General features: G+C 45.3%; 1 protein-coding gene across 6 annotated transcripts in view; it reads left to right on the top strand.

Annotated features, from left to right (window-relative positions):
• The window catches only part of usp54a (ubiquitin specific peptidase 54a), a 44,370-nt gene that overhangs the window by 17,559 nt on the left and 14,275 nt on the right, over positions 1–12,536 (top strand). For 3 of the 6 annotated variants that reach the window (XM_042432423.1, XM_042432424.1, XM_042432427.1), the window contains 14 exons: positions 226–318; positions 419–553; positions 649–762; positions 1,913–1,995; positions 3,001–3,103; positions 3,219–3,365; positions 3,528–3,677; positions 5,723–5,891; positions 6,208–6,399; positions 6,680–6,814; positions 7,796–8,528; positions 9,314–9,501; positions 10,126–10,290; positions 11,974–12,093. In XM_042432423.1, the coding sequence (XP_042288357.1) occupies positions 226–318; positions 419–553; positions 649–762; positions 1,913–1,995; positions 3,001–3,103; positions 3,219–3,365; positions 3,528–3,677; positions 5,723–5,891; positions 6,208–6,399; positions 6,680–6,814; positions 7,796–8,528; positions 9,314–9,501; positions 10,126–10,290; positions 11,974–12,093 (2,527 nt within the window). The remainder of the gene's footprint in view (positions 1–225; positions 319–418; positions 554–648; positions 763–1,912; positions 1,996–3,000; positions 3,104–3,218; positions 3,366–3,527; positions 3,678–5,722; positions 5,892–6,207; positions 6,400–6,679; positions 6,815–7,795; positions 8,529–9,313; positions 9,502–10,125; positions 10,291–11,973; positions 12,094–12,536) is intronic. The other 3 variants (XM_042432425.1, XM_042432426.1, XM_042432428.1) reach the window with 3 other exon arrangements.

Below are 12,536 nucleotides of genomic sequence, written 5' to 3'. Positions count from 1 at the left end.
CTGCTCGTAGTCTGCAGGAAGAGAAAATGGTTTTCTTGACTGTACGTCTTTGTTTTTGGTATATTAGAGGCTTGATTATCAGGGATGGACATTAAGTTTTTATTGAAGGTATGTAAAATAACAATGCAGCTACTCTGGACCAGATCATCTTTCCTTCATATTGTCTGCTTGCTTTGCTTCCTGACCAGATGTGTCGTTAACCGCTGTTCTCTCCGTCTCTCTCAGGTCCTGTGGCACCTCGATATCTTCCGTCGAAGTTTCCGTCAGCTGACGACTCACAAGTGCATGGAGGACTCGTGCATCTTCTGCGCTCTGAAGGTGAAGAATCACATCTGCCTGATGTCTGAGGTAAAAAAAAACAGCCGGAACGGACCGGCTTCCTGTTTCTGATCTCAACTGTGTCTGTTTTCTTCTTCAGAGTATCTTCGCTCAGTTTCAGTACAGCAGCGAGAAAGTTTTACCGTCCGACGCTCTTCGCAGCGCGCTCGCCAAAACCTTCCAGGACGAGCAGCGGTTTCAGCTCGGCATCATGGACGACGCCGCAGAGTGCTTCGTAAGACAAACACACTGCGATGAGTGTTTTTGTTTTTTTTTTTACCAAATTTTTGCACCTTTTTGATTCATGTGTGTTGTCTTGCGTCTCTGCAGGAAAACATCCTGATGAGGATTCACTTCCACATCGCAGACGAGACCAAAGAAGACATCTGCACGGCCAGACACTGCATCCCCCACCAGAAGTTCGCCATGACGCTCTTTGAACAGGTGAGATGTTGGATTGTGTCGACGCTTCCTGTCTGACGGAACTAATTACAAAAAGTACAAAAAGAAAAATTCACCTTAAAAACTATTTAGATTATGCTTTTTTTCCCTCTTTTGGGGTGTTTAAAGTAGACCTGAAACAATTAGTCAATTAATTAATTAGTTTATTGAACCAGAAAAGAATTGGAATTGAGAGAATAATCCAGAGGTGCAGAGGATTCTCTCATGTATCATTGTAAATTTGGGATGTGTCTTTTTAATAATGGATTTAATATAGATATTGATACCTACCTTAACCTGAACGCTGATTAAATATGTATCTGACACACTGAAATAACATCTGTAGCTGCTACATTTGACACACCTACTTGATCAGCCTAAATTATTCAGCTGATCTAAATGATAGTTGAAGTGGAGAATGTGACTCCTGATCCTCTAGGAAGACCGACGTCTCACTCTGTTGGAACTACAGAAACACTCTGATTGTACGGCGGTGTTACAGCAGAGTGGAGCTTCTTACCTCACAGATGATCTTTTGGTGGTCGAGTACAAACAAACAAACAAACAAACAAAGCTGAAAATGATGCTATGCTATAAATGCTATTCTGTAGAGGTGAGAGAGTGTCTCATCATTTGTGCAGCGTAGTGATGATGAGCATAAATATCTTCTATCTAAAATGTTATCTAGAGCAGAGTCACAGGTGAACATGATAAACAGCATAACTGTATTTTCCCATCACATCGCCAGTTTTTGACATTTAGAGCAAAAACCAAATGCATGTACTGTATATTCCTACGGATCTGATTTATACTAATTTAACTGTTTTCTCAATGTAGTGTCTTATTTCTAAAAACCTAAAGATCTTTTGTCGTTTGTTGATCCTTATTTGCTTTTTAAGTCTTATAAGTTTTTTAGTGTTCCTCCAGTAAATCCAGTATATCAGTGTATTTTACCAGACCATTTTCAGCCCATTCGATCATAAACATCTTTTGAAAACACCAACCAATCTTTATAATGTCGTCATATTATCCATCGAGATATTTGGTTGATTTCACTCAGATCTATAAGGCTCAAAAAAAATCAATCTTTTGTTCAGAGTTAAAGGGTTGAAAAGAGACGATATCACATGTTTACTGTGTCTTTGCGTGTCAGTGTGTGTGCAGCAGCTGTGGAGCATCTTCAGACCCTCTGCCCTTCATTCAGATGGTCCACTACATCTCCACCACCTCCCTGTGGTGAGTCTGTGGTGATCCTGATGTGTCTCTCACACACACACATTTTGTCTAGTAATGAAGTTGTGGTTTGTGAAATTATTCAAAATTCTACTTAATTTTACACCAGGAAAAGACATTTCTTCAGTGTCATGTTTTATTCAAATATACTATATATACATTGAACGTGTCCATAACATATATTTCTATTCCCCCACAGTCTGATCTGTCAGTGTGTGATGTGTTTGGCTCGTAGTGATGAACCTACAGAGAATTATCAGTGACTCTGCAGCTCCTCTCGGCTTTACGGAGCTTCGTAGCGAGTTTCAGCTCATTGTTTATTTGACTTTACTGTTCTGGTTCACTCTCAGCGTCTCATAGCGTCGTTCTCAGAGAAAAAGCTGTAAAAAGTCACTGTACACTACCTGCTCAGCACCAAACAGACACAGTTAGCTGTAGACTAGCTGGTGAACATAGTGGAGCATCAAGCAGCTAAAGAGCCAGATATTTCCCTCAGGAGTTGGTAGAGAGCAAAAACAGAAACACAACTCCACATACTCCCACTGGATGGGAAGTAGGCATTTGCTAACATGTTAGCCACAACTACTTTTTAAGCAGGTAATGTGATGGAAGTTATGTCGACAGACTATTTTGCAGCAAAAAAGTGGACAAAAAACATAAATATAAACAGCTTTAACCAGATTGAAACTATAAAGGACCAAAAATAGAACCCTGAGGAACCCCACAAGTAATTATTGACATTATCAATGCGAGGTTGATGTTGCTCTGTAACTATTGGATGTGGAAATAAGCAACTGTTTGCTAACAAGTTCAACATATCAACTTAAAAGGTGATCATATGTCAGTGTTCATTTCTTGTTTCTGCTGAATGATTAATGTAAAAGAGCTGCTTTTTTTCAGTCGCTGCAATGTACAGATAAATGCAACATCTCAACTATGACAACTGTCATTACTTGTGAGTCACAAACTAGAGCTATGACAATCATATGTCCTCCTCATCTTCCTCAGTAACCAGGCTGTGAAGATGTTGGAGACGAGAGAAAAGGCGACTCCCGGCATGTTTGGGGAGCTGCTGCGAAACGCCAGCATGGGAGACCTTCGCAGCTGTCCTGTAAGACACTTTTGTATTTGTTTTATCCTCATGAACCAAATATAGATACCAAATGTTTGCTTGAGACAGCTTCTCAAATGTTTCACACCAATGTGAATTTGAAACTCTTCCTCAGAGTCAGTGTGGTCAGCAGCTCAGGATGGCTCGCGTCCTCCTCAACAGTCCGGAGATCATTACCATCGGTCTGGTTTGGGACTCTGACCACTCAGACCTTGCAGAAGACGTCATACACACCCTGGGAACCTGCCTGCGCCTGGGGGATGTAAGACAATTCACACCATAATAAACCACAATAAATACTCACCAGATTAATTAGATAGATAGACAGAAGTGTCATCAGCATATAGTGAGAGAAAATCTGACTTTCAGTGACTGTTCAGCTGCTCCATTGACCTCTTCTTCTTCTTCTTCTCTCTCTCTGCAGTTGTTTTACAGGGTGACGGAGGAGAAGGCTCGTCAGTCGGAGCTCTACCTGGTCGGCATGGTGTGTTACTACGGGAAACATTATTCCACCTTCTTCTTCCAGACAAAGATCCGACGATGGATGTACTTTGACGATGCACATGTCAAGGAGGTATATTCAAGGCTTCACGGTTTCATGTAGAGATGTTGGTCACTGAGATGGTTTAAACACTAATTGCAATCAAATATTATGTGTGAGCAACGTCATTGTTGTTCTCTGGACTGTAGTTACAGTGGACGGGTTGAATTCATATTCTGTATATGCAGATGGATGTAGCGAGGTGTGATGTCACCTGTTGGTTTCATTAGAGCCGGTCAGCGCCATCTTTTCCGTTTTGGAGTCAGGATCTTCCAGATAAGGAGTGCGGGGTTTCACACGCTGGAAACACGTCCTGCTACCTCGGACCCAAGCTAACGCTAGCTTACCGGCAACACCGAGCACTGCACACTTGGGCTAATGTTAGCTACTTTAGCTAAATTGTACTAACAGGACATGTATCACCATCAAGTCACATTAAACACAGTGAAATATTGTGTCAATAGTGCAACTCAGTGTGAGTCCTGGAGCCGGGGAGAGCAGCAGGTGAGCTAACTGTCAATCACGGCTGTCAATCAACGCCCACACAGCAGACATTAAAGCTACTATAAGTCTTCAAATCTTATTAATTGAGCAATAATTTCCAGTATAACCATCAGCACACTTATTAGAGTGCCTGAACTTTGATTGAGACCATAATGACTCGTTGATAAACTTACTGACTCAGTATTTCTAGACAGAAGTTGAGGCTTTTTGAAAGTCAGTTGCAGCATCTAGCAGCAGTCAGTGGCACTTTAAGGTACTTCAGACTCAAGACGTGGAAATTACTGATTGGTTTAAATGCTCTGAAGGAAGAAAAGTTGGCAAATTAATGGGACAAAATGCCAAATATTCAAAGAGATTTGGATTTTTTTGTGCTTTCTTCATCGGCCCTGCAGACAAGTTTGAAAATGAAACAAATCTGGGGGTGTGGAGTTAGAGGGAAGTGAGGTCACCAGACATCCGTAGCCCGCTCGATGATCAAATTGCATTGTGGGTAGTGTAGGCGCCATGTTTTGACAAGGAAGAATGTGCGGAAAGTGTTTGTGTCTCTTGGAAAAAATGAGAAAAGAGGTGTGGGGTAGAGGAAAGGAAATGAGCTCATGTTGTAGTTGTAGTGAGATCTCTTTCTCTTCCTGTCCATCCTTACACCTCGCTTCAACCTCTCCCTCCTTCCTCTTTCCTGTGACTCGTTGCTCTCTCTCTCTCTACCTCCTTTTCCTGCCTCTCCCTCTTTCTCCTCTTCTACTTTATTTACTTTACTTTTCCCTCCTTCATTCTTTCTTCTCTTTTCTGTCACTGTTATGTTTTAATAATGCTGGTGGAATGAGATATTTCATCCCCCCCCCCCCCTCTCTCTCTCTCTCTCTTTCTCTCTCTCTCTTTCTGTCTCTGCTGGTTGTGAAAACAAGGATATCCCTCTATTGTTTATCAGTCCAGCTGGACAGAACCGAGGGTGTGGTCAGAGCATGCACACATACACACACACACACACACACACACACACACACACACACACTAACACACACATACATCCCACCACAGCACAGTCGACACTTTTGCTCACTCTGCAGACTTTCATTCTATCTCTTTCTTTCTGTCTGACACACAGTTTTTCACTCACACACACACACACACACACACAGACACACACACAAACACACACACACACATTGCGGTCGCTGTTTTGGATTTTTGGGACGTCCTGTTACATCTGACCAGAGCTGGAGGTGGAGATGGACGTTTAGAAAATGGAGGAAGGGTTGAAATAACAAGCGGGAGGTTTTCTGTCGCACAAAAAAAAAAAAAAGACAAACAAGACAGACGAGAGCAGGAAGAGAACAGTTTTCCTTATCAGGCTGACGAATGTTTCAGCTGCCGTCACTGTTTTACCTGCTGAGCGGCGCTTTCGAGGTGAACAGGACGTCCTTACGGCAGCCGGAGCTTCATTACTGCGGCTGGTAAACTCATCGGCTACTTGTCAGGATTTCAGCGGATGGTTTGATGTGTCGATTAAGATGAGAATGAATGTATGGTTCGGGAGTCATCTTCTTTCCCGTGTTTTTCTTCTTGTCCTGCAGATCGGTCCCAAGTGGAAGGACGTGGTTTCGCGCTGTATCAAGGGCCACTACCAGCCTCTGCTGCTGCTGTACGCCGACCCGCGGGGCACGCCGGTGTCAGCGCAGGACCTGCCCCCGCGCCTCGACCTCCACCACCTCAACAAGGCCTGTTACGACAGCGAAGACTCGGGTAACTACAACACAGCTAGGAGTCGTAGTAGTAGCACAACAGCAAACGTTCAGGTAACTAAACCAGACTCAGCAGTACTTGTAGTAGTAGTACTAGTAGTACTCTGACAGACAGGACCGAGGTAACAGTAGTGATAGAAGTAGACGTCGTTGTGGCTGTCGTAGTTTTAGCAGTAGTACTTATAGCAGCTTGTCTGATGTCATGTGTGTATGTATGTAAGTATATATGAGCACACGTACATCACCGCTGACGCCTCAACTTGTTTACTAACCCCCTACCCCTCCGCCCCCCTCCCCCCCCCCCCCTCCTCGGACAGGCCGTGAGCCGTCAATCTCCAGCGACACTCGCACTGATTCGTCGACGGAGAGCTACTCGTACCGACAGCCCTCCCACTCGCACCATGAGTCCCTGGCCAGTCACTACTCCTCTGACTCCCAGGGAACCGTCATCTGCATCGAACACCCCGACAGACCCCTGCACGCCTCGCTCTGCAGCCTGGATACCGTAGGTGGGTTACTACTACCGGCTCACTGGAACCAATCACAGCAGCTCAGTCATATCTCTGTTCACACATCCTTCATTCTCATTTGTTCATTCTCTTGAGTTTGCAGCATCTGCTTCCCCTTGTTTCGATTTATCGAAGAAAAATAATAAATGTTTAGTCTTTAAAGAGATGTGACCTCGCTGTGCAGCCAATCACACTCTACCACTCTTCTTCTTCTTTTGTCTTCTGTCGTTGTGTTGCATGACGTGCCGACCATGCCGTTGCCGTGCTTCTTGTCGCTAAGGCCACGTGACGGACGCTGAGCAGCACCAGTCTCTGAGGAGGGGAGGCGGGGCCAGGGATAGGAGGCGGAGCTCTAGCCGCCTCCGGCGATCTAAAGCCGACAACGAAGCCTCGTCGGCCGGTTACCACAGCGAGGGTAGGCGGGGGCCGGGGGCCAATCACAGTCTATCATAATCATTATCATAATCAATATTCTTTTTTTAATAACTTAAATATAAACCAACATTTTTTTTTTAAGGAAAAGTGAGAAGAAAGTGATGAAAATAAAATATTTTAAACAAACAAAACTTTACTTGAAATTAAAATCAATCAATAACAACGATAAACAAAAACAGAACACAGATACATTTTGAAAAACTTTAACTAGAAATGTCGGTGATATAAAATATAAATATAAATTGTTTGATTTTGCTGTTTAAATGGAAAAACAGTGTCATGACAGACAGTTTTTAGACATTAACAGAAGATATTTGGCACAAAGTTTCTGTTTCTCACTGAAACTGTGTGTGTTTCCTTCAGAGCTAACAGACGTGTTGATGCAGTTCCTTCAGAATAAAGCGTTCGCAAAGCTATGCACTGTTTTTTTTTTTTGCTGATGTGCACGTGTTAGCAGGATTCGTCCTCGCTGCTGCACGTTTCACATCAGTTGGAAAGTTTGACACCGGCGGCAGGATGTGCAGAAACACAGTGTTACTCTTAACGTCATTTAAAACTCGTTTGCCTGCGAGGTTTCATACCTTACTGTTGGAGAATACATGACTCCAGCTCTGTCATGAGTCATATCTATCTGAACGTCAGAAAGAGAGAAAATAAAACTGTTTCACCAAATGTTTCAATGAATAAATGTTTAAGTTTTGAACCACTAGAAGAATAACTTCCTGTTTCTTGTCGCCCGTATTAACGTCATTCATTGTTTCTTCATTCATTTCTGCTTCCGCTGCTTTAATTTAATCTCACTTTCTCCTCTCTCCCTTCCTCTCACTTGTCTTTTTTCTCCCTTCTTTTCTCCTCCTCTCCTCTTACCGTGTCTCTCTTATCGTTTCGTTCCTCCTGTATAAATCTCCTCCTGTTCCCTTCTTCTTCTTCTCCTTCTTCTCCTCCTCCCTCCTCCTCCCAGGAGAGACGTTAAAGGAGCAGCAGGTTCCTCGTCAACTCCCCAAACCTTCCTCCTCCTTCTCCTCTTCAACCAGCCGCCTCCGTGACTTCAAGGAAACCATGAGCAACATCATCCACAGCCGAGCCCTCTCCTCCTCCTCCTCCTCCTCTTTACCGGCTGCCGTCCTCTCCTCTGAAATCACCTCCTCCTCCTCTTCCTCCTCTAACAACCACCATCACCCAGCCGCCGCCGCCGCCGCTGCTGCTGCTGCCTCCTCCTCCTCCAGTAAACCCCACGACTGGGAGGCCGACAGCACCAGCAGCGAGTCCAAATCCAGCTCCTCAGGAGGGACAGGAGGGAGGTACCGGCCGGCGTGGAGACCGCGGAGGGAGGTGCTCAACATCGACAGCATCTTCTCCCGCGAGAGGCGCAGGCAGGCCGGCTACAGCCCCCTCGAAGCCTCCCTGCCCGACGACTGCGGAGCTCCACCTGCAGAGGGAGCAGACGCCTCCTCCTCCTCAGCAGCCCAGGAGGAGGCGACGTCTGTCAGGCAGGGCTCCTCCTGGACTCTCCCCACCTCCAGCCACAGAGCAGGTGGACTTAGAACAGGAGGCGCGGACCTACCTCCTCCCCCTCCTCCTCCTCCCCGGCTGATCCAGAGGATGGAGAGCGGCTACGAGAGCAGCGAGAGGAACAGCAGCAGCCCCGTCAGCCTGGACCTGAACCTCAACCTCAACCTGAACCTGGGAGACAGGTGAGCTCACAGAAGAACCAGATCCTGTTGAACCCCCAGACCGCCACACACTGTTAGACTGTTCAGAAACTAAAAAACTAAAAACATGAATGTAAATGTTATCCGTAAGTTCAGCACAAAGAGGAGCCGTCTGTCATTAATTTGATCACTGATTGATCTGCTGATCGTAGTTTCTGTATCAGCCAGCGATGATCAATAAGTTTATGAACATCAGAGTTAAACGCTGCGTTCATGCTTCATGAGAAAGAGTCAGAAATGTGATGATTATGAGCCGAGATGTGAAGTTAGAAGAAGCCTGTTTTTCCGTACACACATCACAGAGAAACACACGTCTGTATACATTTGATATTATAGATATTTTTTTTACTGAGCTACAGAGTGTCAGAACATCAGCCTGTCAATCAAACAGAATATTCCTTTAGTTTGTCTTAAATCCTTCAGTCTGACTGGTTCACGTTGATAGTTTCTGTTTGTTTTCTTCTAACCAATCAGCATCAGTCCTGGATGGCAGACATACAGAGTGATATAAGGTTGTGAGGAGCAGGTGGATTAAAGTTTGTCATCAGTAAAGAAATATCTTCATCTAAGAGTTGATCTTCCTTAAATCGACAGTTTAATCCACACAGCAGGAAGATGACGTCGTCTTAATCTAAAGAGCTTTTCATTAATGGTTTCCTGTAATATTTAATAAAGTGTCTCTGACTTACAGAGCTGTAAAGACTGGACTGTAGGTTTTAAAATATAACGACAGATTACTGGACCGTTCTGACTCTTTCTGTCTTCAGGGAGTGTGTTGCGAAGAAGCCTTCGTCCTCCTCCTCCTCTTCCTCAGGCCCATCATGGAGGAACATCAGGTCGAAGAGCAGCGGAGCTCTGCTGCAGGAGATCAACTCGTCCTGTAGGGGGAGCCTCGGTACGACACATCTGTCCGTCTGTGACTCTGCTTATGATCAGAGCTGTTTCAGTCCTGCAGGCAGGTGTCTCCTCACTCTGAGTTAAAGCACCAGTTCCCAGTGTTCCCAGTGTTCCCAGTGTTCCCAGTGTTCTTCAGTGTATTAAACCAGCAGTCAGGTGTCCTGTTCATACTGGATATTAAAAGATCCTTCAAATGTGTTTTCAATGGAAGTGATGGAGGCCAAAATCCACAGTGTGTCCACACAGTCATTTAAAAGTGAAGCTTCTATTCAGCTTCATCAGTCTGAGTTCGTCACATCAGTGGATATCTGACACATTTACAGTCTTTGTGTTTCCCTGTTGAGCTGCAGCTTCTGGCAGCAGGTCTGTCAGGTTTCATTTAAACTTCAAATCCAGGTTATGATAAAAACCAGGTTGCTAATGTGCATCCAGACGTCGACAGCTGACTGAAACTTCCATCCTGAATTCGGACAAAGAGACGAATCGTCTTGTTTAAAACTATCAAACACATCTGATGCCAGCTGAAAGTCTCAGACGAGGTAGTTTGTGTCGACTGTCTTGTTTTTTTTAGTGAGGACATGGCCGTAGTTCACAGTGATGAGGGTGTGTGTGTGTGTGTGTGTGTGTGTGTGTGTGTGTGTGTGTGTGTGTGTGTGTGTGTGTGTGTGTGTGTGTTGGACAGCACCCCCCGCAGGCCGCAGCGAGCTGGACGAGCTGCAGGAGGAGGTGCTGAGGAGAGCGAGGGAGGAGGAGCAGCAGCGGCGGCAGGAGAAGGAGAGAGAGGCGGCACTTGGCTTCAACCCCCGACCCAGCAAGTACATGGACCTGGACCAGCTGCAGATCCAAGGTACACACACACACACACACACACACACACACACACACACAGTGATTAAGCAGTCTCACTATTAAAAGCTTTAAAACGTCACGGTGTTGTAACCGTAAAGGCTACACCGAGCGTTCCTGTTCTCACTCTCAAAAAAGGGACTTTATGTTACGTTAGTTTTCTACGATCATCGGTTGAACTGTGACGAAACCTTAACAAAACTAGACAATTGTGTTTATTAGGGATGCACAATATTATCCGCACGTCATCGGTATCGGTCGATATAAGCTCTAAAATGAAATATCGGCATCGGCCCGGATGAACATTTCTGCCAATAATGAGAGGCAGATTTGTTGCCTTCTCCTCCGCCTGTTTCACCCTGACGGTCCCGGTGTTTCCTCCGCAGGCTGAACTTCACTCAGCTGCCCGTCAGACCAGCTGCTTCTTCTAGCGGAGGCTAGCTGGCTACGCTTCCCTCCAGCCATGCTGCAGCTAACACTCCGCTAGCCTCTCAGCTAGAGCTCCGGTTTGTTATTCAGGTTAAAGTAGGAAGAAGCAGCGGGTCTGACGGGCGGCTGAGTGAAGTGCAGCCTGCGGAGGAAACACCGGGACCGTCAGGGTGAAACAGTCCGTCGAGGAGCTGCTACTATGATCGGCTGCACAGATAGGAAACACCTCAGCTGACAGGATGTACCACTCTGTTTGGAAAAAAAATCTTTTTGGTTTATAACGGCGGTTGGCAACCAGCGTATTAAGTGCATTAGCGCCACCTTCAGGACCAGAGATTAAATCCTACACATTAATCCTGTCTGTCTAATAAACTCAATGAAAACTCTGCTGCTGCTCCCACTTGGCAGCTTCATTAAACCTAACAACCACCACGGATCACAAAACTCACAGTTCAGATGGTGTCACGGTTTTGAGTCACGGATCGCTAGTTACCGTTAGTCTACATATTAATGATGCATCGTGGGACATGCAGATGCTTTGGGTGGGTTTATGTTTTACTGGAGATCAGTGTGTGTGTGTGTGTGTGTGTGTGTGTGTGTGTGTGTGTGTGTGTGTGTGTGTGTGTGTGTGTGTGTGTGTGTGTGTGTGTGTGTGTGTGGTCAGCAGGTGTGTGTGTTGTGTTGGACAACGGGAATGTTCCTCATTGAGCAGCTGAAAGGATCTGACTCACTGACACACAAAAGACAGACTGACCCACGCAGTAAAGAAGCCTGTGTGTGTGTGTGTGTGTGTGTGTGTGTGTGTGTGTGTGTGTGTGTGTGTGTGTGTGTGTGTGTGTGTGTGTGTGTGTGTGACTCATGTTGTGGGGACATTAATCTGTTTACACAGTCACATTGTGGGGACTCGCCTCCCTGTAATGTAAATCATCATATTTCCGGTTTAGAGTAACGGCTGTAAGTGTTTCCAGCAGCTCTTCACTGTGTTTCTGTGTGTTTGTAGTTTTGCATATAATGAACGTCTGTACAGCAGAAACTGGGTTCTTCTTTTAATATTTGGTGTCTGATATACGGAGTTCAATCTGCTGACACTTGTTGAAAAGAAAAACATAATAAATAATATACTATAATATATAGATAATATTGATAAATAAACCTGATAGACACAATAAAACGATCAGATGAAACACTCACCAACAGTTCATTATTAAACGTGTGTGTGTGTGTGTGTGTGTGTGTGTGTGTGTGTGTTCTGCAGGTAAAGGTGACAGTTTCGAGCGGTGTGTGTCAGAGGCGGAGCTCCTGCTGGACCAATCGGTGCGTCTGGAGCAGGCGGGCGAGGTCGCCGCAGCGCTGTCGGCGGTCAACGAAGCAGTCTGTAAGCTCCTCCCACTCCTCCTGACCCCGCCTCCTCCTCTCAACAAACACTCGCACACACACACACTCACACGCACACACAGCTGAATCCAGACGTCCTCCGTCTGGATGTGCGGTCAGACTTCTGTCGTTGGTATCGTGACGTGTCCGTCGTCATCGTGTGGAGCTGTGAGGTCGTTAAAGGCTCTGAGAGACGGACCGAAGACCTTCAGCGTTTCCATGGAGACGGAATTAAATCAACGTGTCTCTCTGAACAGTTTTAATAGTTTTGATTTCAGCAGCGTCTGCAGGATGTGTGAAGGTCTGCTCACACTTTACAAACTTCACATAACAAAATATGACTATTTTTATTACGACTATAACTATTTATTATTTACTGATATTATTTTCACGTTAAATCTTCATCCGACCGTCACATTATAGATGGACAGAAACAACCTTTAC

This window comes from Thunnus maccoyii, chromosome 14 (assembly GCF_910596095.1).
Source record: "Thunnus maccoyii chromosome 14, fThuMac1.1, whole genome shotgun sequence".
Lineage (NCBI taxonomy): Eukaryota > Metazoa > Chordata > Actinopteri > Scombriformes > Scombridae > Thunnus > Thunnus maccoyii.
Note: the sequence above shows the minus strand (reverse complement) of the source record. Positions and strands in the feature narration are given on the sequence as shown.